The following is a 26,296-nucleotide window of genomic DNA, read 5'->3' on the forward strand; positions in this document are numbered from 1 at the left end:
GGAGGCTGAGGCAGGAGAATAGCTTGAACCCAAGAGGTGGAGGTTGCAGTGAGCCGAGATCACGCCATTGCACTCCAGCCTTGGCAACAAGAGTGAAACTCTGTCTCAAAAATAAATAAATAAATAAATAATCTTTGTTTTGCATTTGCTTTCTTTGATATCTTAAATGTTGCCTTATTTTCCTTTGGCATAAAGCACTGCTGTCAAAAACTCTTGTTAAAATAATAATTTCTTTTGTAAGTGAAAAACAAAAATATTTTCTGCCCTCAAAAATTATAAACTTAGTTACCAAAAAGCAAAAAGTATTATGTGTATACATAAAAGCAGTATACATTCATTACCATCTTGAAAACAATTATTTGGATATAAACTTTAAAATTATAACATAAAAGTATTTGTTATAAATGAATTAAAATAGTAATGATTTTTAAAAACTACTACTCTTATCATGACCAATTACCTCTTCTTTCTGAAAACTGTGAACCATGTTCTTCTACACATATCCTTTCAGTTCCTACCTTAAAGACTTTGTTGACCCTCTGTCTGAATACCTAAAATACATCTCCTTTCTTGCCTTGAAATCTTATCCTTGAGATCTTGGCTCACAATGCTACTTCCTGTCAAGTCTGCCTTAAATTCCGGAGCTGAAATTCCATCCCCCTTCATGCCCACTATCTACTCTGTAAGAGGAAGGCCCACATTTCAGCCACCTCTAGGGACTCTCACACTGTGGGTGATCAATAAAACATACACAATGAATACATAAGTTTGACCTTTTATTGGTCAATTTTGTAGGACTTATTTCTCTGAGAATATTCAATTAACTGTTTCCTAAGGTGGAAATTTGGAAAAGGAGTATTTAAAATTGTTTAAATAGATTTAAATAGTAATTATTTTAAATGGTTTTAAGTAGAAATTACACGTGCTTTTACTCCATCAATAAAAAAAAATCATAGCTAAATGTAGGGGTATCTATGCTTATGTTAAACTCAGGATCATAAATCAGTATTAAAATTTTCCTCCATATTTTCATATACAATTATGTGACACATATATTTTATTACACCAACTATTAGATTTGCAAGGCATTCCGCCAATAACTGTTATATAAAAATCAACTGAACACAAATTTATCTACCAGGATGTTTATCACAGCATCACTTATAACAACTATTACACCACCACAAAATAAAGAAAACCACCTAAATAACCATAAATAAAGAGTAAACACATTACGGTGTCTGGTGTGATGCTACATTAAAAATTATGCTCTCCAAGAATATTTAATTTCACAGATAGGGTATTCTAAAAATGTTAGGTGAAAAAAGCAAGTCACAAAACAGGAAACAATTATATAACACTAAAAACAAAAGCAAAACATATATGAAAAGAATGTAGACTGCAAGGAAGCCAAATGGTTTTGATTATTTTTAGCTAGTGGTTACATTTTCACAACTTTGTACACTGAATATATATTACTTTTGTAATCAGAGAAATTTCTTTTGAGCACATATTTGCAATTCATAGCATGTACTACAAATGAGATGTCCATTAGCCTTGCTATTCATTTTTCAAAGCAATTACTAACAAGCCTTGGGACAATATCATGACAAATAAGTTGGGTTTCTTTTTCTCACCTGTCATCTAGGACCTACACAGATAGCTAAATTCTGTGCTTCAAGAAAATATCAGCAAAGCCCACTCATAAGCCATAACAGCAGTCTTTCAAAAGTTATTGTTTCTTTTCAATATCTCCTGTTACTTAATGACACCTGAATACAACTCCAGTAAAGAAGACAAAACTGAAGATGTAATGAAGTATAAATCACCCATACTATTACAGCTCTTATCAATCAAAACATTCGTTGTTAAAAGTCCCAGAAAGAGGACACAATACCAGGTACAATAATTAAAACGAAAAGCAACAAAATTGGAAATGGAGCCAAGAAACACCACTACGCTTCTTTCTTTTCAAAATGTGACTCTTAAAAAAGTCAGTCTTCTCAACTCATCCCCTGTCCTGAGTTTTAGAAAGCAAATCAAGCAGGAGCCAATGCGATTGAGGCCACTGTGGAACTTGGGACAGGGCCAAGGAAGTGCGGCAGTGAGTCACGGAGGATGACCTATCTAGAAGGACACCATTTTTATAGGTGTTCTTGCTTAATCAAATGGAAGAGGGCTTCACTTTCTAAGTCTTCCTCACCCAGAAGGAATCTATGAGATAAATGTAAGCTCTTCCCATTCTTCCTTCTGGCCTATGTGGCTGCCATATGCAATTTTGGAGGGAAAAAAAGTAAGGAAGATCACGAATCTTCCTGAAGAATTAGTGATGATTAACGCTGCTTAAATATTGTTGAAGATCGTATGAACGAACATATTTTCTTTTAATTTGGCAGCGTGGTGTTTTTAAAACTAAAGTGTATTTTCCCATACTGTATGTATAAAGCTCATAAAGTACAACTACCAAGAGATAAAACAAATTAATGATCATTCTGTGTCGACTTTCAAGTCTTTCTACTTTTCTCTATTACCATTCGATGGTACTACACACAGATACAAAATTATATGTACTGATTTCATAGTCTATCTTTTGCTGATGATAAAAGCTACTCATTTATCATTCAAATCCATAGAAAAGGGCTTAAATAAAATCAAAATCACCTGTAATCCCACTGTTTGGAGATAAACACTGGTAAGATTTCTTTTCTTGACATGTTTTCTTTTACTTAGTTGAGAATCAGGCTGCATATACTGGTTTTGAAGCATGATTAACGTGGACCATTCACAGGTCCCATGGGAAGGCCACATATAAAGGAGTCTGATGTCTCTCCAAGGATGGCTGATTAGCCTTCCCTGATGAAGAAATACCCAGCAATTCTGGTCATTCCTTATGAGACCATGATGTAAACAATCAAGAACATTCAAGAATTTGCATCCTTCTTGTGTGCAGAGGCTGGGCTCATTAAATAATGAGAATGATGAAGTACCAGTCTCATCACAGTGCATGTATAGCCCCTGCACATGCATCTCCCACGACTTCAGAATTAGTAGGATTTACACAGAGCAGGTCGGTGGGGACAGGAGGCACCATGGGCACCAATTCTCTAGCACACTGGATTACATGCAGGGATTTACAAGATCCTTAAAGTCTACAATAAAAATGTTTTTCCGTCCTCACCTCCATTTTTAAAGTTTGGTGAACTCTCATGTGACATTTCTAACTATTGCGTTGTATTGATGTGTCTCAAGAAAATTGTTGTTTACATAAATTCAAAGAACTACCCTGGTATGTCAGAGTATTCAAATACATCCTTTCCATGCGAAAGAAGATAGCTGAGATAACTGGTAAAAGGCAGCCAAGAAACCTAGAAAACAAGGCATGCTTTTCCTAAAATTGTTTTAAAACAATAAAATTCAAAATTAACATGAACTGAATACCTTTCTCATTTGACCATATCTGATTAGATTTCTGGTCATTACTACTTACATATCTGCAAAGTCTTAATTACAAAATGAAACAGAATGACATTTAAGGTAAAATTCTGTAACTTGTAATTCTTCTTTTGGATTAAGCTATTAACCTGACTTTGCCCCAATAATTCAACAGTAATTTATTTTACGCAATGTTCCTTGCCTTTGCTGGTGAAAGACAAGCACAGGAAAGTGCCAATTTCTTTTTTTGAGACGGAATCTCGCTCTGTCGCCCAGGCTGGAGTGCAGTGGCCGGATCTCAGCTCACTGCAAGCTCCGCCTCCCGGGTTCACGCCATTCTCCTGCCTCAGCCTCCCGAGTAGCTGGGACTACAGGCGCCCACAACCGCGCCCGGCTAATTTTTTGTATTTTTAGTAGAGACGGGGTTTCACCGTGGTCTCGATCTCCTGACCTTGTGATCCGCCCGCCTCGGCCTCCCAAAGTGCTGGGATTACAGGCGTGAGCCACCGCGCCCGGCGAAAGTGCCAATTTCAACAGTGGATCTCTTACGCCACGAACAGAAGTCATTCAAATGGAAAGGGCTGAAAGCTTTGCAAAGAAAATATTCTCCTTGAGTAACAGTAACGATGTGCTTGAATCACATGAGAGAATTAATAAGATGCTCACATGATTAAGACGAATCTTCCCCTCTGGTCGCAGAGGTACTACCAAGAGCAAAGGGTGAGATTTTTGAGAAAGCCAACTGATTCTCAAGGGAAATTAGCCACTCTATGGGAAGAAAATGGCAACAGCAACCTGACATACTTTCCCCATGCAGACAAGAAATGGAGAGCACATATGTCCAAGCAAAACATTACAGAAAAATAATCCAGTGCCACACTGGATCCTTCATCTGATAAAGAGGTTAGGAAGGTTGCGTGCAAGACATAACAAGCATTTTTCTCTCTTCAAGCTTTGTTTTGAATTTTAATACGCTTAATGTTTAAGACAATCTTATTTTGTTTGCTAGGTCAGTAAAAAAAAAAAAAATACAAAAAAACAAAAAAAACCTCTTTTGTCTAAAACATGTATTTGGATACAGTCCAGAGATTTTAGAGCATACTTATGTTAATGCTGAACAGTAATTCTTTGTTAAGCAGCAATAATATGTAAGAATGTTACCTACTACTACTATAAAGTAGAAAACATATCACATGGAGATTTATCCTGTACTAGGTCATGCTTGTCTCCTTTATCAACACAGCGATAGCTGTGAGTTTCTTTTGTAGTGTTATTTATTGTCTCTAATTCATAGTTAATATTTGCTTTAAAACAAATTTTTGTTTATACTGTAAAAAATACTGGACCAATAATCAAGAGATCTTGGACTGTAGTGCTGACTGCAGTACTGACTCTCCCATTTATTTGCTGTGAGTTACAGCAAGAGATTCAGCCTCTCTGGATCTCGGTAGCTGTATAGCCTGTGAAGAGAGACTAAGAACCAACACTGCCTGCCTATTAAGTGCAAGTAAAATGGACATGAGTTACACCTACGTACCTATGTTACCTATGTTACCCCTATTGAAAAGCCTGTTTTTCAATTCCTTTTCCGGAAAGACAAGGCATAGTCTGCCTACTCTACCAGGTTATTTTATAAACTCTGTATAAAACTCTGGATTTGAGATCTTTGGAAAATTTGCCACTACCTAAGAAAAAAGCAGTGCCTATATTCCTTAATTCTAATCTAAGGTTAATAACAAAGTAAGAGACAACATATGCTCTACTTGTCATATGAGGGTCTAATTTCAGGTCCAATGGAAAAGGACCAGTGATTCATAAAATGAGAAAATATGGTAAAATGATTCGAACAGGCCAAGTACCTACAGGAAATAGCTAATGATTATCTAGTCCCGTAGTAGTCAAGAACAGTTAGTGTCAACATGCTCATTTCACATCAGACACTACACCAGAACGGGGAAATTTGCTTAACATGTCGCAAGTGACCCATCTTCTTGAATTATGTACCTCCACATCAAAGGAGTCCAGAATCTGTTCGGAGGATGAAAGAGAAATCTGATAATGGCTGATGGCAAAACCTTGGCAGGAATAAACTCCTTCCCAGAGAAAATTATTTTATGGGCTTCTCTCCATTTCTCCTTGCCAGTCTCCAGCCTGTGCATCACAGCTCTGTAATTATTTGTTAGTGGAATGATACATTTTCAAGTGGTTCTCTTTCCATAATGGTTAAAAACATAAGGTGAGGACAGGTCATTAACTTTACTATCAAATAGGTGTTTGTTAGATGAGATTAATTATTTAAAACCACATTTCTTAGGCTGTTGTTTCACTAAATGGTACATAGTACAGTGTATCACAACAAATACGAATATTTGGACAGTCTCTGTGTAATTATAATATTACAAAATCTTCTGACTTGATATTGAGATCTGAGGACACTTTTTATATTTTTATTACTTGTACTGTTTGTTCACTTGGAGGTTTTTTGTTTGTTTTTGTTTTTTAAGGAAACTCTTGAATTATCAAATGTTTAAGAATCTAGTTTTCTACACTCTCTTCATCAATCACATTGTGAATAAATTACATTGTAAGTAAATTCACCAGGTGAAATCTTCATTCTAACGCCCAGTGTTTTCATTTTATGTCTCAAATTATGCACATGAATGAACAGCAATCAATATGCTCTTATGACATTCATTTTTGACCACATATTACAAAGATTTCCAGAATCTTCAGCAATTATCCTTACTTTCTAGGTTTGCTGTTGGATTTTCTTTGAAATATTCCTTTTAACTTTTATAAGAAGTCATCAGAATGCACATCAATATTCGTCCACAATCTCCACAGACAATCTCTATATCCTTATTTACAACCTGCCTACTGACGAATACACTTGTGGAAAACATCTAGATGTAAGATATCAGAGCAAAGAACTTGATTTCTGCAATGACTGGTCACACAAAAACAACAACTAGGAACAGACTAATAACCAAGTCAGATTAAATATGGAGAATGACAGTTTCCAGAGGAAAAGAGCACGATACCACATAAAACTACTCAATTTTTAAAAATAAAAGGTTGAAGTAAATTTGAGGTTTGGGACAAAACAAACATTAAACATTAGTGATCAAAGTGTTTCCTCCAGTTTGATGTAAGCAGAAAAAAAGCCTTCTCAATTCCAATTCCTCTACTATCACCAAATAAGAGGAGTAGTTGTTGTAAAAAAGTTTTTTTTTCTTTTTTAGAAATGAGCAAAATGCTTCAGCTTCACATTAGATTCTTTCTTCTAGAAAGTCTATGTGAAGAAACACACAAGGCCCCAGTTCATGAGAATCATCTATGGGATACGGTAAAATAAGAATTCCTGGATCCACTACTATGGGCATTTTTCATTCAGGAGTCCTGGGACTGGCTCAGGAATTTGTAATTTCAATCAACATCCTGGATAAATTCATTCTGAGGCAGAGAACTCAAAAATACTGCTCCTGGAGTGTCAGTGCACAGACTGGAACTGCAAGAGTCCAAACCACAGTACGACACAGAGTGGCGACGTGCTGAAGAACAAGTCTGTGTACGTGAGCTACCAGGAGCATCCTCTTTTTCCTCCCTAAAGACCAGGCCCCCAGTCAACACCAGCTCCACGGCCGGCCGGCTCACCTAAGCAGCGGTAGGGAATCACAAAGTGGGGATGGGTCTTGCACTGCTTGCGGCCCCGCTTGCACCAGTTCTGGATGGTCACTGGTTGGTTGGCTTCTACCACATTGGTGATCTGCAGTTCAGGGTAGACCTGGGAGAGCACACAAAAAGAATCAATTGTTATTTGAGGCAGGGGCTGGCATGTACAAGCATCTAATGAGCCTCCACTGTAAGATACAGGTGGAGCGTCCCTCATCCAAAATGCTTGGGACCAGAAGTGCTTTCAAGGTCTCCAACTTTTTCCGATTTTGGAACATCTGCACTATATACTTACTGGCTGAGCATCTCAAATCTGAAAAGTCCAAAATCCAAAATACTGCAATGAGCATTTCCTTTAAGCATCATGTTGGCACTCAAAAAGTTTTGGATTTTTGAGCATTTCAGACTCTGGATTTTTAAATTTGGGATACTCAACTTGTGCTGCTATTCCCTAACAGTCAAGCCTGCTCTACTTCTGACCAAGCTAAAAAAAAACCAGTAGAAAGAAAAAGATGCAAATAACAAGCATCTAGCCATTCCATTCAAAATATTTATCAATGCAACTTTTAATTTATTGCACTCATTTAGACGGAAAATATTTTCTCAGGGGAGCTCAAATAGAAACAAGAGGGGGAAAGGAGGATTCTTACAAGCATGGGGTGATTTTTGGTGTGAAATAAATTGGTGTGGGGTAATAATCTGTAATGTTCTAAATAAATGTTACAATAGATATGGCTGGGGATATTATCTTTACTTAAATTCAACCTCCCCCTAGATCTCACTAATCAGACAAATATTTTACAGAATATGACACACAGAAAGCTTTCTATATAAAAATTCTCCTCTTATTCCAAGTAACTTACATGAATATAATTTATCAAAAATTTATCAAGGGTGTCATTTAGATAAATTCATGAATTCTCTTTGCTCCTATAACTAACTACAGTCCCTTGCTTTGATTACTGTTGTGAATAAATCATGGTGTTTACTGAGCACTTAGAATGAAATGTGAAACTCGATTAAATCATATTTGTGAAATATCAAACCACTTCTATTTATTAATGAGATTTGAAAGAAAAACACAAACACAAACATCTATTTCTACAATGTGCATTCCCTTGCATAAATCTTGCATTTCACCAGGGTGGCTGTTTTGCCAAATAAATAACAATGAATAAAGAGATCTGATGGTATAAGCAAGGGCATGATTAGAATGCTGGGCCATGCAATCTGAAGTGGCAAACGTGAGAATATGAGGGGAATTAGACACAGGTAAAAGGTGGTAGGACCAGCGGAGTCTGGGTCCACTGATCACACTCCAGGGGCTAAAGAATGTGTGGCGTACATGACTGGAGAAAGTGAGGTGGTAATAAGTAGTACTTGCAGAGTCAGATAATTGAAATTAAAATTTTGGAGGAGTTGTAGTTATTGGTCATTGCAAGGAGTATAATATGACCATTGTAAGCAACAGGTGATGGAGAATGATGAAAACAATGTGATTGGAGGGGTGAGAATCATGAACTGACAAACTGGAATATTGGGAGGATCACTGAGATCAATATTAGGATCACTTAAGAATCAGCAAATGAGTGGCTACACTGGATGACAGCAAGGAAGGAGCTAAAATCTTCAAAGTCTGAGTGGTGAACGTCGATGAGGTAGAAAGAGGTCTGGAGATGACCAACAGGTGGAGGAGCAAAACCATCTAGTCTGAAAGCATGCACTTCACAGCTGAGGTGGGGGGCGCTTTTAGGGAAGAGAAAGGAAGAGTGGTTTGGAAACAAAAAGGAAAAGGCAAAGAGGACATTCCCACCTGTAGGGGCAATGCTGTGAGGATTTTGAGAAAAGAACTTTGACCTGAGAAGGCTACAGGAGAAGTAGTGCCTTCCTTGGAGGGAGAGCAAGGTCTCTGAGCAAGATAATGTCCATAGAGAGTTAGACGATACACAGAAATTTGCTTATGATTGTCCATGACATTCAGAGGGCTCGGCGTGACTCAATCTTTGTTTAAAAAGTTGATATTTTGTTCATCATAGAGTTTTTTTGCAGTAATTTTGATTTTTAAAAATATCACATTAAAAATTCTTAATCTCAATTCCTGAGTGCCTTGTTTACCTTACCTTAGTCCCAGACCCCCAAAAAATCAGTTAAAAAATAAAGCACTGTGAATGGATAAATAACACGATGGGGTACACACCTAGACAATGGAATGTTATTTAGCACTGAAAGGAAATGGCCTATGAACTCATGAAAAGACACAGAGGAACTTCACTAACATTGCTAAGTGAAAGAAGCCCATCTGAAAAGGCTCCATACTATATGACATTCTTCCCACTCTATGACATTCTGGAAAAGGCACAACTCCAGAGATTAAAAAGATCAGTGGTTGCCAGGGGTTTGGGCAGTTGGGGGCAGGGGGAGGATGAACGGATAGAGCACAGAGGATTTTTAGGGCAGTGAAACTACTCTGTATGATACCACAGTGATAGACATATATCATTATACGTTTGTCCAAACCCAAAAAATGTATACCACCAAGACTGAACCCTCAGGGGAACTATGGCCTTTGGGTACTAATGATGTATCAATGTTGGTTCATCGACTGTAACAAATGTACCACTGTGTGGGGGATGTTGATAATAGGAGAGGCTAAGCTTGTGTGGAGGTAGCAAGTCGATGGGAAGCCTTTTACTTTTTTCTCAATTTTTCTGTGAACCTAAAACTGCTCTAAAAAAACCCATCTATTTTAAAAACAAAATTTAAAAATAAGGTATCAATCAGTGTAGCGGGGGACAAATTCAGTGGTAGAGGTATATGCTATGAGAACACACAAAAAAATCTCTAAATCAGAATCCTGGGGTGGGTGTTGAGAGAGTTATTCTTGAAGCCACTGCCACAGTAGCCTAGCTCCAGAGGGATCCAGCTATTATGACTTCTCTTTATTTTCCTTTGTTAAGTATCTTAATATCTCAATGCAGGCACTTTAGATCACAGAAAATGCTCAACTGAAAAATGCCACTAAAAATTTAATATTCCCATGGCTTTTTTTCTATATAATGAAAGGTGAAGTGGCTTTTTGTACAGGAATATAATTCTCCCACCATTTTTACTTGTTTATTAGATCACAAAGCTGCAGCACTCATGAGTCATAAACTCTATGACACTTGAGAGTCCACCCTGAGGGACACAACTTTATGTGCAGTAAAGTGTGAGTTACTGCATTTTTCTAAAGGGGTTGTTCTAGCTGCCACTTCACTGAAATACAACCCTGCTGAGAATTTCCTCAGGAGTCACTGGTTTTCTATAAACCCAGTAGCAGGCATATTCATTCACATCATGGTTCCCTCTATACAGTTTAAAACCAACAAATTGTTTGTAGGGTACACATTGATGACCAGGAGAAAAGGATCTGTTTCTCATGTTGGTTGCATACCATCTTCAGGTTCCTGTGGTAGTAGTTGGTGCAACAGGGCAGTAACTGATTAGGTTGACTATTTCCAAGCAGGTAGAATTGCAAATTGACAAATTAAAACCCATGAAGATGGGGCTTTTCCCTAAAGACTAGTTCTAGAACTTTATACAGTGATGAGCCAAACACAGAATTTACTTCCAGTTCCCGCCATGAAATCTAGGACATGCGTGTTATTTTCTGTGCTTCAGCTTCTCTCTCTCTAACACCGACAATGACAATTTTTAATATGCAGATGGATGTGGAGATTATAAAATTTGAACCAGGCTGGGCACGGTGGTGCGCGCACCTGTAATCCCAGCACTCTGGGAGGCCGAGGCGGGCGGATCATGAGGTCAAGAGATAAAGACCATCCCGGCCAACATGGTGAAACCCTGTCTCTACTAAAAATACAAAAATTAGCTGGGTGTGGTGGCGCATGCCTGTTAATTCCCAGCTACTCGGGAGGCTGAGGCAGGAGAATTGCTTGAACCCAGGAGGTGGATGCTGCAGTGAGCTGAGATCACACCACTGCACTCCAGCCTGGTGACAGAGTAAGACTCGGTCTCAAAAACAAAACAAAACAAAACAAAACAAAACACATAAAGCCCATGCGTAGTTTTCCTACTGTACTAACTATTAAAATGGAAGCAGTAAGCCAGGCACAGTGGCTTACGCCTGTAATCCCAGCACTTTGGGAGGCCGAGACGGGCGGATCACAAGGTCAGGAGACAGAGACCATTCTGGCTAACACGATGAAACCCCGTCTCTATAAAGATACAAAAAATTAGCCGGACGTGGTGGTAGGCGCCTGTAGTCCCAGCTACTCAGGAGGCTGAGGCAGGAGAATGGCATGAAGCCGGGAGGCGGAGCTGAGGTTTATTTAAGGGGGAGAACATCAGCAATCAAGGTAACAAAATTTCTTCTGAAGCAAAGCAAGACCCTTTAGATAAAGCAGTTGCCACAAGCACAATCAGCTCCCAGCTCAGAAAGCAAACGACGAAACAAAACAAAAAACAAAACAAACATGTTAAAATTTAAAATCCCAACAAAAATTCCCAATATCAGCCCTAGGTTTTTATTAAATAACCCCAGTAAACATCCAGAGAGGAAAAAAAGCATTTTTATGTTTACATAGATATAAAAATATTTACATTTATATAAAAATATAAATACATAGCTCATTTATATTTATAAAGATGTAACTATAGTTCATTTAAAGATATAAATATAAATATAGTTCATCATTTTAGTCAAGAATAAAAATTTAAATAATCAGAAACACAAATGTCCTCATGGCTAGATGAAGTTCCTGATTTTTATCATAATTATAGTAGTCGTCCCTTATCTATAGTTTTGCTTTCCACAGTTTCAGTCCAAAAACATTAAATGGGAAGCTCTATAAACGAGATTTATTTTTCTTTTATATTTATTTATTTTTTTGAGATGGACTCTCTCTCTGTTGTCCAGGTTGGAGTGCATTGGCGCAATCTCGGCTCACTGTAACCTCTGCCTCCCAGGTTCAAGCGATTCTCCTGCCTCAGCCTCCTGAGTAGCTGGGACTACAGGTGCATGCCACCACACCGGGTAATGTTTGTATTTTTAGTAGAGACGGGGTTTCACCATGTTGGCCAGGATGGTCTCGATTTCCTGATCTCGTGGTCCACCCGTCTCGGCCTCCCAAAGTGCTGGGATTACAGGTGTGAGCCACCATGCCCGGCCTATATTTAATTTTAAGAAAGAGACAGAGTTGTCCTATGTTGCCCAGGCTGGTCTCAAACTCCTGGCCTCAAGAGCTCCTCCTGTCTTGGCCTCTGAAAGTGCCAGGATTACAGGCATGAGCCACCACGCCCAGCCAACAATAAGTTTTAAATTGTGTACCATTCTGAGAAGTGTGATGAAATCTCAAACCCATACGGTCCAGAAAGTGAATCATCCCTTTGTCCAGCGTCACCATGCTGTACATGCTACCTGCCCATCGGTCACTTGATCATAGTGCTTGTGTTAAAGTAACTCTTATTTGACTTAATAACGGCCCCAAAGCACAAGAGTAGTGATGGTAGCAGAGTGTCATAATTGCTCTATTTTATTATGAGTTGTTGTGAATCACTTACTGTGCCTAATTTGTGAATCCAACTTTATCACAGGTATGTACACATAGGAAAAAACATAGTATACATTGGGTTTCATACCATCCAAGGTTTCGGGAATTCACTGGGGGTCTTGGAAGGTATCCTCTGCAGAGACAGGAGGACTACTATAATTATAAGCATTGGTTCAGTGTTTTAATATTTTCTTTGCAGCATCTTGAATCTTACATAGGAAATAAAGATAGAAGTTCCTTAAGCTGTTTAATTTGCATGTGTTTTTCAAAACATACATGTATTGCTAATATGACAAGCAGTGCAAACAATTTGCTAATACAGCACACATTAGCAAATCCCAACTCTCATACTCCCCTTCTTTTCTAAAATGTTTCTTATGTGAAACCCAATTCCGACTATTTTCTTGATTTTCCTTTTTAAAAAAGGACTTGAGATACTTATACTTAAAGCAGAAGCAAACCCAGCTCTCTGTCAGCTAGTAGAAAAATAAGCTGTCCTCAATTCCTACAAATTTTCCTAAATTATAGCCACACAGAACATTTGTTGTATAAATACATACACTGTGTTCCAAACACACTCTTACCTAAGATCCCTTAGACTACACTTCAAATGCCTAAGCCCATTAGGGTCCCCCCACACGGACAAACCTCCTCTGCTCGCAGTGAAATAATGCTAACCCCTCTCAGGGAATGTTTTCTGGTATTTATCAGTGTACCTCACATTGCTATTAAGTACGTATCTGTACTGCCTGCCTGGTGAAAAGCTTTCCTCAAGGGCAGGAAACATAATGTGACATGCTATAGCCTCCCCGTGGAGCTCCACATCCATCATCTTTGGCTTTCAGACTATCAGGAGGCTGCTGACCCCCAACTCCTTTTATGTGGTGCTCCCACCCTCAGCTCTCTGAAGGAGGACTCATTAGTGACTGTATTTCAACTCTGCAGTGCCATCCCTATACTTCATAAGAGCCCAAGAAAACCAAACTGTACATAGCATTCTCTCCCTCAAGGGCTTTCATGAACACACAAAGGCTGCTGCTAGATAAGGAAGAAATTTGACTGGAGGTGAGGATAAGTCTGAGCCACAGGTGGCATGTCAACACCCATGGGTGCATGGTGGCTTGCGCCTATAGTCCCAGCTACTCGGGAGGCTGAGGTGGGAGGATAGCTTGAGCGAGGAAGTCGAGGCTGCAGTGAACCGTGACCACATCACTGCACTCCAGTCTGGGCAACAGAGTGAGACCCTGCCTCAAAAACAAAAACAAAAACAAAACATAACAAAAAAACAAAGAAAACCCCCCAAAAAACCATGGGTGGACTCAAACTAGGCATCTGGAAGAAACAGTTAGTCCAGGAAAGGAAAGCAGGGAAATACCCAGAGAGACAAGGGAAGATGAGAAACAGACATGACTGGATCTAGCAGAGACAGGATCTGACAGGGCCTGCCTGTGCCCTCTAACTCTTGTGAGTCTTGGGATATGCATTTGGATTCCAGGAGATGCCTTGTCCCCTTCAGTAAGCCCTATTTCTAAACATAAGCTACTTTAGTGGTTTTATGCTCCTTCCAACTGAACAAAAGCCAAGACAAAGGCCTGGCTTGCATAACTAATTCCCACCACATGATCCCCTCAATCTCTGTGTGCACAGCATTCTATCTTACCGCTGCATCCTCCACTTTCCTTGATCACTTTATCTGATCCCTGAGCACTTTCTACCTCCTAGTCTGCTGATGGGCTGTCTGTCCTATTAGAATATACACTCCTTGAAGGCAGGGACAATATGATTCATCTGGTGTTCTCTCAACAGTGGCCAACCCTGGGATAGCACAGTAAGTGTCTGATAAGCATTTAATTAATATTCCTGGTTAAGGTCAGAATCCATTCAATCAGGGACTTTCAGAATATATTAAGTTCCCTTTGGGTATTATAAACCTATCTCTTAAATAAGATATTCTAAATAGTTGTTGGATTATGGGCTTTTGAGGAAAATAAGTATCTCAATGCCTTTCAATATTGTTCTTCCAAGCAGATATGACAGCTTATACAAATCATAGCATCTGCTATAAGCAGCAGTAGATTACTGTAAATAGGCACTCAGCTGAGGAAGACATTTAGGAAGAGTGACAAGTTTAGCTCTCACTTGGGCTAATGGGGCCCATTCAGTTAGTACAGGAATCTGAAAAGCAGCCTACCTACCTGGTCATACAGTCATGTTTTATCACTGAAAGTGAATGTGTCAGTACATGAAATAATTTTAAGAGTGCATAAGAAATTCCAAAGACTAACAACCAGGAAAGAAGGAGAACAGAGACAATCTTAGATCCATATTAAAAGCTTATCATTGGTAGCCTAAGTACTTTTGTCTACTGAAGAAATAGCTTAAAACCTGGTCACCATCAGAATGTGTTGTTCCACATTTTAAAAATCTGAAGTCTCTCTTCTCACTATCTCTCCAAGTTGGAAATGTATTGATCTCAGACAAGATGACATTTAAGTTGCTAAATACGTAAAGCAAGAAAAGACATTGATGATATTTAAGAAAGCCAAGAAGATAAATATATATATTTAAAAAAACTTCGTAAAGCCGTATGTTGTCAGAGTCCTAGAGAAACTCTGTCTCTATTCCCAATATTAAGGGCAAATGGAGAACCTAAAAATCCCTTTTGTAAACAGGCCACCTAAGACAGGTGATTAATGCTGAAAGTCTGAATTATGATCAAAAGTATTTTAAAAACACAAAATCAAATGTGGCTAACAAAAGACTGCAAACAAAGTTAATGAACAGAGTAAACGGAATTGGAAATTGTTACTAATTCTGAAAACAGTTTGTCCACTTTTTTATTTAGTCATTCAATTATTAAATTCACCTTTGACCAAATTCTCAAAGACATTTCTTTTTGAAAACACTAAAAATTATGTGGTACTAGTAAGATGTTTTAAATATATTAGCAAAACATCCATTAGTAACATGTGATGCTTTAGCACATCTGAATTTACAGACTTTACAGGTCACTAGAAGAGATGAGCAACAAACCCGCATGTGTTTTGCCAGGATTGCTGGAGAACCTGAACAGTTAAGATAAAAACCTTGCATTCCAGACTGACTCAGGAACAAGAGTGACTAGATTTGATCATTACTGCAATTGAGTGACAGGTGGATGGGAGGGTTCATTTTACTCTTCTTTCTACTTGTACCTATGCTTGCAATTTTGCATTTAAAGCACTGAAAATTTAAATAAATAAATTTAGTCCAGAGGAAACAGCCAGTTTTCTAAATTTATAACTGCATGTGTAAAAGGGAAAAAAAAAACCCAAGATCCAAATTGTGCCTGCATGACTGCAGCTAGCATATATGAATATATACATGAAACAGAGAATCAAATGCTCTATAGAAAAATGTTTCAGAGATAGCCTATCTTGTATATTTCCATCTTCTCAAAGCTTTTCCATGCCAGTCCCTTTTTCAAAGAACATATCCAAGAAGAAAGTAAGAAAAATGTCATAACTGAGGGTTTCCTCTTCATTGCAAATGTTTTATGTGTAGCACATCATAATCCTGAGATAGAAATCGCTCCATTTTATGCAAGATGAAACTAGAACAACTAAAATAGATGCCATTTCTAAGCATTCAAAGAGTACATTAATTATAAATTTTAAACTACTCGGACTTAGGCATATAAACCAAGACAAAGCAAGTCCTAGACAATATATACTTCTGTTTCTGGATTTCAATGACATTCTTTAAATTTTCCTGGAATACAAAGAAATATCACATCTTAAACTGTTCTCAACAAAAATTATTTTATTAATGAGGAATAGTGAAAACAGAATCTCTAATTTAATTGAGAAAGAGAACTGGAAAATGAAAACGTTCTCTGTTTGCAACTTAACGAGGCGCTGAGAGCCGGCGTGCAGCTGATGAAACGCTACTGCAGTAACAGGAGGTATCAGCGTGCTATGTTTCCAAATGATGGCCTTATGTAAAAGCAAAGGCGGTAAAATGCTGCAGGGCGTTAGCCTATTTCCCAATAATTTGGCCAAACTCTGCTTCTGACATTCTAAATAAATATATTGCTATATCCACACTTTCATACTCAGAGTTGGAAAATACTGTCAAAGAACCTTGTTTGATAGATAAGCTATTCTAATTTCAAAGTGTTGAATGAAAAACAAATTGGGGTCGGGGGGAAGAGATGGGAGAGAAATCAAAATAAATAGGACAGGACACAAATGTGAAAACATGAGCAGATGTGTACACATAGCCTAGATTCTCCTATTCTCTCTCTCTCAACATAGAGCTAATTTTCTTATTTTAAAATATCCAAACTGGCTTCAACTTTTTTAGCCCTAGAAGAAATCCCATGGTCAGTAAAGCAATCCTTACATTTATACAGACCAGAAGTGCATAAAATATATCCACACTCATGTATAAACAGCCTGATCCCTCTATTCAAAAACTGTCTCATTTAATATGAATTTGAGATCTTTCAAATTCCAAAACCACAATGTATACGTGCCTATGATTTGTCAATTTTCAGCCTACAAGGGTGAAGGGTGCCCATAGCAAAGTAATAATGGTCAAGAATGTACCAGGCCTTCTACCACAGGATAATGTATATAGTACACCTTCCAACTTGCTAAGATTAAAAGACCACCTCTGTTGTTTGCTTTTTATTTAATTTTAATTTCATACAACTGTAGAATGGAAAAAGAAAGGTTGAGAAACAATTCTTGTCTGGGAATCCCATGTTCAGTTACGTATTTTAGAGGAGAAAGTTGGGCAAAGGAAATGGTTTTGCTCAACTCATCTAACAGGTGGTTTTCGCTTTGTGCAGGCACCTCTGTGCTTGTTTGCTGATCCTGTTAATCTACAGACAAAGTAACTGTTCACTTAAAGCCAGAAGGTTAAAGAGGCAGAGAACAGATAATGTTAAATGGTGGAAAAGAAAACAGGAAAAAGAGAATATACCCATAAACCAATAAAAGAGATAAACAAAGCCACGTTCACCTGTCTAACTGTCCCAATTGGAAATCTCTGCCTGCATTTGGGGCTTAACCTGTTCCAAGTTACCTCCAGAGACCTGCTCCACAGTGTAAGTTACCAGAAACATCAACACTTTCAGGAAGCCCCCAGCCCCCAGCTCCAAGAAGTGCTCTGCATGCTATTAATAGGAATACAGAGGCTAGAAGAGCCGTTTTAACTTCTCTCTCTTTTCTTTTCTTTTTTTTTTTTTTTTTTTGAGATGGAGTCTCACTCTGTCTCCAGGCTGGAGGGCAGTGGCGTGATCTTGGCCCACTGCAGTCTCGGCCTGCAAGTTGAAGCATTTCTCCTGCCTCAGCCTCCCGGGTACCTGGGACTACAGGCGTGCACCACCATGCCCAGCTAATTTTTGTATTTTTAGTAGAGACAGGGTTTCACCATGTTGGCCAGGATGGTCTCGATCTCTTGATCTCCTGATCTGCCCGACTCATCCTCCCAAAGTGCTAGGATTACAGGTGTGAGCCACTGCACCCGGCCCAAGTTCTCTCTTTAAAAGACGAAGAATAGTATGGGGACTTATCCAATTTCTTGCTTAACTGATAATAACTTTTACAACACTTGCCTGTGTGTTTCTATCATAAAGTGAGGATATGGTTTAAGACTGAGGACACAGTCTGAAAACTGAACAGGCAGCCTTCCTGGACAGCTCAGGTGACAAAGACCAATGATGCCCTTAATACGGCACCTCTGGGTATCATGAATGAGGGGATGGACAGGATGATCTCCCACAACGCTTTTCACACTATTATTTTGTAATCTGAATTCCTTCTCTCCCCAATCTAACCTACTCTTGGAAACTAGCTAATTTTTCTAAAAGTGTCTTGACCAGAAAGCATTCATGCTAAATATCTGCCAATGCTTCTACTTATCTCCAGAATAAGACCCTCTAATTTGCAACCTCATTCTCCCTTTCCAATTTTCTAAATTGTCTTCACAATTTAATTGTATTAATAGATTCATAAGGTCCTTATGGGCCAAGAATGGTATCCCGACACTCAACAACACCTGACACAAAAACCGAACCGTGCCCAATAAATATAGACTAAATTTGCCTGTATTAAAGTTAGGAAGAAATAGATTCTTGGGATGTAGAATTGAAGTATACTTCTTTTATTCTTCTCAAATCCCAAAGCCTTTGGTTTAAATAAAACTATGTTTTTTAAAAACTTCATTTCATCCCAAGGAAACAGGACAATAAAATCTAACAATTTTAATTTTTAGCCCCTGGTTTTAGAATATGTTTCAAGGGGAATATTATTTTTGTTTTGTTCTATTTATAAATTCCTCAGGCCAAAATTATGGTACTATAAGAGTTTATTAAAGCAAGTGGCCACTTTATGCTGTTAAATGATGAATAACTGCCAGGCACAGTGGTTCGCACCTGTAATTGCAGCACTTTGGGAGGCCAAGGCAGGTGGATCACTTGAGGTCAGGAGTTCGAGACCAGCGTGGCCAACATGGTGAAATCCCATCTCTAGTAAAAATACAAAAATTAGCTGAGAATGGTGGTGGGCGCCTATAATCTCAGCTACTTGGGAGGCTGAGGCACGAGAATCGCTTGAGCCCAGGAGACAAATATTGCAGTGTGCCAAGATTGTGCCACTGCACTTCAGCCTGGTTGATGGAGTGGGACTCTGTCTTAAAAAAAAAAAAAAAAGATAAATAATTGACGTAGTCGTATTTGAGTTGTTTCCATAATGCTACAAGAGACACTTTTTGCTTCTAGTATAGAACAGAGGAAAAGCACTGTTTTCTATCAAAGAATGCCAAAAGAAAGTAACTCGACACTCTGCCGTGGTCATCTATGATTCACACAAACTACCCTAAACACTAAATAAAAAGAACAATATAAGGATCCTGCATGCTTAATTGCTTAATGTGTTCAGAAGCATACTTTGTAATATTACAACCAAATATTTTAAGTCATACTATGGATTCATGACTTTACTATTGAGTTATCATGGCCTTTGCATTTGAAGTGGATAAAAATAAACTGAAGGCAAATCTGGACTATGGGCCAACATTCCGCTAACTCTGGCCTAAACATGTCTTTAGAATTCTGACGACGGAAGGCTGGGCGCAGTGGCTCATGCCTGTAATCCCAGCACTTTGGGAGGCCAAGGCAGGTAAATCACTAGAGTTCAAGACCAGCCTAGCCAACATGGTAAAACCCCATCTCTATCAAAATACAAAAATTAGCCACATGTGGTGGTGTGCACCTGTAATCCCAGTTACTCAGGAGGCTGAGGCATGAGAATCACTTGAACCCAGGAGGCAGAGGTTGGAGTGGGCTGAGATCATGCCACTGCACTCCAGCCTGGGCAACGGAGTGAGATTCTGTCAAAAAAAAAAAAAAAAGAAAAGAAAAAGAAAAAAAAAGAATTCTATCAATGGAAAGAAATGGTCTCTGCAAAAGGAAAGTACAGGCTCCATTTTATGGGAGGCTCTCTCAGCATAAGCTGGATACAGAACTCCTACCCATACTGTTCCAATTTCTGTGCCAGAAACTGACCATGCACAAGCATTTACCTAATGATGACTTAGCGTGCTGTAGGTCAGAGCTAAGTGTTGGAAAAAATCCATTGTAAGGCATGATCCCTAGAAATGTTAATTCTCACAACACTTTGGGTCTGTAGGGCTTTTGCCTACAGAAGCCACAGTAGGTCTCGGTCTTAGCTCAAAATGCTGCCTTACTGTGAATGGCTTAAAACAACAACAATGTCTTTTGTCACAGCTCTGGAAGCTGGAAGTCCAAAACCAAGGTGCCAGCATGACCAAGTTCTGGTGAGGCCGCTCTTCCTTCCTTGCAGATAGCCACCTCCTCGCTGTGTCCTCGTGTGACTTCTTCTTTGTTTGAGCAGGGAGAAAAAGGCAAGCTCTTTGGTATCTTTTCTTATAAGGGCAATAGTTCCATCACCAGGGCACATACGACCTCATCTAACAATTATCACCTCCCAAAGGTATCATCTCCAAATACCATCATGCCTGGGGTTAGGGTTTCAATATCCAAATTTTGGGGGAACACATTCATCCCATAACATACTTGAAAAAAAAGGGGGGGGAATCTCAAATGGTGCTAACACAAAATATTTTTTAAAAGCATTGAAAGGCAGGTATTTGAATGATGACTAGGCAGAGGCAAAACTATTATGATTGGGAAAGAGCAAAGAATACACTAGCACAAAGAATTTGGAAGACTTGGGATTAAACAAAGACTCAATTTAAACCATAAGATCCAAGTTATCTTCTCAATCAAACTTTACAAGGGTTTATAACCAAGAGCAAAGATAAAAGACTGTGTTTTTACTTTTTCTCTTGAATCTTGCTCTTGACCAAAAACTGGATCAAATAAATCAAGGGCAAAAAAACTCACTATGAATAACAACAAAACAACCCAGTAGCACAAAATACAAATTCAGAAAAGCATGAGATTATGAAAGGAGCACAGCAGATAATTCACAGTTGAAGAATGTATTTATCATCATGTTAAGCTAAGCACCAAAATGTATAATGCAAAGCAATCCTTTGGAAAAGCTAATTAAACAAGTGAGTTAAACTGGTGAGCAGACAGTCAAAATGACGTGACAGTGATGAGTTCTGTTGGTTTTGTTCTATCCTAGGACCAGACTGCTAACAGCCACCTCAGACTTAGCCAGCTAGCTATCTCTAAAATATTTTGGTCACGAGAGACACAAAGTGAGAAGAGAAAGTAAAAAATTCATCCACCACTACTGGGAGAAAAACAAATTGTTAAATGAGTAGCTCTGTTAATGAACTAATGGTTTCCACGCATTTTTTTCAAAAAAAAAAAAAGGAAGAATTTTCCCAATGACAGATATCAGAATACCGTGAATTTTCATGGTGCTGAATCAAACACCCGTCAATCAGGAATTCTATACCTAACGCAGCAATTTTCAATAATAAGAAAACATTGTTCAACAATAAGAATGATTAAGATGAAACTCATCCAACAAAAGGGAATCAAAATATTAATAAAATACAGGGTTTGAGATGATCTGATGAAAAGACTAGCTGTAAACAGTGAGTCCAGTTACAGACAGACCCTATGAATGAGAATTATGGCAACAGAGGAGATGGTAAGATTATAACTTTGAAAATATAAAAATAATACAACTTATAAAACCCGTGAGAAAGAAACATGGTAACATTGTGAGAGTATTCTTTTCCTTGTCATTCCTAGCAATGAATCCATCAATACTGTTTAAAAAATAAAAACATGAAGTTAAAAAAAGAAAGGCAAAATGAACACTCTCCAACACACACACGAAAATCCAAGCCTACAAATGAGAACTATTCATTATTTCTAATTATAAAAGAAAAACACCAGAATAGCTACAATGTGGAAAGTGGCAGGAAGATCGTGAAATATCTATAAAGAATGTTCTAGAAAATTCAAGATGCACAATTTGACAGAAAATGTCAACACTGTCTAAAACTTCTGAGTGAACTTCTCTCCCTGACGCCTGCTCAATACTCCCCAAAAAGCCACTTAAAATCCTAATGCATGATGCACTCTCTCACCTCGTCCTGTCCAGCCTACAAGCCTTTTCTAATCCATACCCACTGTGTTGCAGCACTGGGGTCATTCTTCTATTTTGCCCATGCCGTTCTTCATCACTCTTCTGGTAACAGCTCCTCTCCCCACATCACATGGCCACATGTACAAGGCCAAGATGGGCAAGTCCTGATACTGAGTCCCTGAAGATATGGTGGCGGCTCCAAGGGCGGATGTGTAACTCAAAGCAGTGCCAACCAGAAGCACTCCCTGATAATGCGCATGGGCAGAACAAAGTTGGGATGCCAAACTGGGACTAACACTACCAGAGGTAGTGGCTACCAACGTCCCTGGAGGACGCCCATCTTAGCAGAAGAAAAGGAGCAAACGCACAGCAGGAAGGTAAGCAGAAACAAAAGAGACCCTAATGGGGAAATACTGACTCTCGGTTCCAGCACCTGCGGATCTCATTTCTGTGTGCATTTTTAAGAAATTGTGTAAGCATCCCCTGCACTACGATCCTTCCCATCAATGGGAGAAAATATTCTCCATATATAAAACACAAATTGTTTAGGGGGTTTTTATCAACTAGCAAAAGAAACTGCCTAATTAACCCACCCTTACTATCTCCCCAGTCTTTCTCAGAAAAGGAGATGTTCCCTCCCCCTTCCAAGACCCAGCCAATCACATATCCACCACTGGATCTCCCTTCTCCCTAGTTCTTACAGAACTGAGTACTACGGTTATAGCTTACTGTGACCTTGTACTCCTGGGCCCAAGTGACCCTCTCACTCAAAGTGCTGGGACTACAGGTTTGAGCCACGGAGCTGGGCCAAAACCTAGTTCTTAGAGATACCTGCGGCTAGTGCTTAGGATGGATATCAGTCCTTCCCACAGTTTAGTTTAAGCTTCCTTTGGCCCAAATTCCTTCCATTTAAAAAGCAAAATCACAAAGTCTTTCCTTTTGTCTTGAATGACCTCAAGCTTTTTGCCTCTAGGTCTTTCCTCCAGGAGTCCACAGCTGACTTCACCACTGACTCACGTTGTTTTTCCTGCAAGGGACTGTAATTTAACTTCTCCCCATGCTATTCCACAGGGTCAACAATGACCTTTTATTTGCCAGATCCTAACAATGTTTTGTCACACACACACACAAATGCCCAAAAACAAGATATGAGCAAAAGAGATTCCTGAGTATCCTAGCAATGAAATGCAGGTGTTGTCTTTCAGACCCTCAGGGTGGTGGGGAAAGGATTATCTGATTCTACAGCATGTTCCTCCGGTTGACTTGCTACTAAAGAAGCTATTTTACAACTTACACCCATAAAACTCTTACACCCTTATCATTTACATCCTTACAAGCTATTTTGCACCCTTACAGCTTTGTAAAGATGCATACTGCAGACCCTCATAGCAATGCAAGTGTTCCTGTACCATGCAAATAATTTGATGATATTCAAGATAATTCCAGATGATTCCTGTTCATAGCCATGCAAATCAAGTATGCTGGGGAAGGAATTTTAAATCTCTCCAAGTCAAAATGAACATCTTACAGTTCATCTCATTAATGAATTGAATAAAATATTTGACATGTGTTCAGTCTGCATGACAGACATGATTTTACCTTGTCAAAAACTACACTTCAACTGCTTTCTGTTTGCATCATGCTTGCACTCTTACCTTTCCCCTCATTTAGAAATTTATATAGCTTGACTTCCAGCATGTTACACCTCCTACTTCCTACCCTATCTCTCTGGTCACTGCTCATCTCCATCATGGGGAATCATGGGGAATCGTCTCTCTTTGTTTGCCTTCAATGTTGCAATTCCCCAAGGTGCTTTCCTTGGGTTCTTGTCCACAGGTGTCACTGAGTGGGTAAAATGAGTGCAAGTCTAGGCTGGGTGCAGTGGCTCACTCTGGGAGGCCGAGGAGGGTGAATCACAAGGTCAGGAGTTCGAGACCAGCCTGGCCAACATGGCAAAACCCTGTCTCTACTAAAAATAAAAAAAATCCCAGGCGTGGTGGCGGGTGCCTATAATCCCAGCTGCTTGGGAGGCTAAGGCAGGAGAATTGTTTGAACCCAGGAGTTTGAGGTTGCAGTGAACTGAGATTGTGCCACTGCACTCCAGCCTGGGCAACAAGAGCAAGACTCCATCTCAAAAATAAAATAAAATAAGTAAATAAATAAATAAAGTCTAGTGACTTCCAGTTGCTACAAAATAAAGCCCAAATCCATTAAAATGGCTCACAAAATATGATGTTTTGGACCCTTCTTACTTATGATGCCTAATGTTGAAGAATCTGGCTGGTGTATATCATCTGACAAGACTTCCGTGGGTGGGTGGTAGGCAGAGGATAGATAATACCAGAATTGCAAGAGGAAGGCGACAGCGAAGGGCTAATTCTCTCCACTCATGGTGGCCACCAACAATCTGGTAAAGTCCAGAACTGGAAAGAACCACTCTGTGCTTAACCTTGTGATGCAGTTTGGCTCTGTGTCCCTACCCACATCTCATGTCGAATTGTAATTCCCAGTGTTGGAGGTGGGGTCTGGTAGGAAGGGACTGGATCATGGGGGTGGTTTTAATGGTTAAGCACCATCCCTCAAGTGCTGTCCCGTGACAGTGTTCTCATGAGATCTGGGTGTTTGAAAGTGTGTAGCACCTCTCCCTTCACACTCTTTCTCTTTCTTGCTCCAGCCATGTGAACATGTGTCTGCTTCCCCTTCACCGCCTGCCATGATTGTAAGTTTCCTGAGGCCTCCCCAGCCATGCTTCCCGTACAGCCTTCAGAACCGTGAACCAATTAAACCTCTTTTATTTAGAAATTACTCAGTCTCAGGTAATTTATTATACCAATGTGAGAGCAGACTAATATACCCTGGGATAAATAACAGGCTAAGACAGAAAGTAAAGCTACCCAGCCATTAGTAGGATCTCTAAGTGAAATGGGAAAAGAGGGGTGTTCCTGGGGTCAAGAAGAGTAATTTTTGTATGGCCACCATACAAATGTGAAAACATCTGGTTATTCATACGTGAAACTAAGGGAGGAAAAACTTACATGCAAACTATGACACATGTATCAAAATAGTCGATTCACCAGAAAAGGACAATCTGGTCAATGTCATAAACTAAATTTTAATTCTAGCCTTTAAAAAAAGTTTATTTAACACTCAGAATACACAATCTGTACGCATATATCCAAAAAAAAAAATGGTATCAAAAACATATAAGTACGCACAGAGTTCCGATTTATAACATTTATAACTTATCTACATAATTGTACTACAAGATCTCTTCAGCAGAATGCGAATATTATTTCTAAAATTGATACTTTATAAAAGTCATACCCAGGCAAAAGTTGATTTATTATCAATCCATACTTAGTAAATCAGCACAGAGAATGTTCTTGTAAAAATAAATATCATGGGCCATACGCAGTAGTTCATGCCTGTAATCCCAGCACATTGGGAGGCCAAGGTGGGTGGATCACAATGTCGGTAGTTCAAGACCAGCCTGGCCAATATGGTGAAACCCTGTCTCTATTAAAAACACAAAAAATTTAGCTGGGTGTGTTGGCTGGTGCCTACAGTCCTAGCTACTCAGGAGGCTGAGGCAGGAGAATCACTTATACCTGGGAGATGGAGGGTGCAATGAGCTGAGATTGCACCACTGCACTCCAGCCTGGGCGACAGAGCAAGACATCATCTCAAAAAAAAAAAAATCAAAAAAAACCAACATATAATGAACTTAAGCATTAGTGATTTCCACTATTCATCATTTCACATCATGGTTCATACTCCTTTCAAGATAAAAATTACTTAATATGTAATATATTGTGATAATGCAGATGATTTTTGCTTCTCAAAACACCAATTAGTAATTATTGTCCTTTCTTAAACAGAATGCTATCAAAACAAATTAAACCTTTTAATAATAATTTTAGTATTTATAATTTAAAATAAAAGGATCTCAATAGAATAGTAATATTAAACAACAAACATTCATTATCCAAGTAGGCTAAAGAAAAATTTCTAGTACAAAAAGGATTACAACAAAATAAAATGTTGCCAGGCTATCTGCTA

The 26,296-nt window shown here is 38.9% G+C and overlaps 1 protein-coding gene across 6 annotated transcripts in view; it reads right to left on the reverse strand.

Moving 5' to 3' along the window:
• Window positions 1–26,296, reverse strand: part of AP (amyloid beta precursor protein) — a 291,200-nt gene that overhangs the window by 202,219 nt on the left and 62,685 nt on the right. For all 6 annotated transcript variants that reach the window (XM_011726341.3, XM_011726340.3, XM_011726339.3 and 3 more), the window contains exon 3: window positions 7,087–7,216. In XM_011726341.3, the coding sequence (XP_011724643.1) occupies window positions 7,087–7,216 (130 nt within the window). The remainder of the gene's footprint in view (window positions 1–7,086; window positions 7,217–26,296) is intronic.

This window comes from Macaca nemestrina, chromosome 4 (assembly GCF_043159975.1).
Source record: "Macaca nemestrina isolate mMacNem1 chromosome 4, mMacNem.hap1, whole genome shotgun sequence".
Classification (NCBI taxonomy): domain Eukaryota; kingdom Metazoa; phylum Chordata; class Mammalia; order Primates; family Cercopithecidae; genus Macaca; species Macaca nemestrina.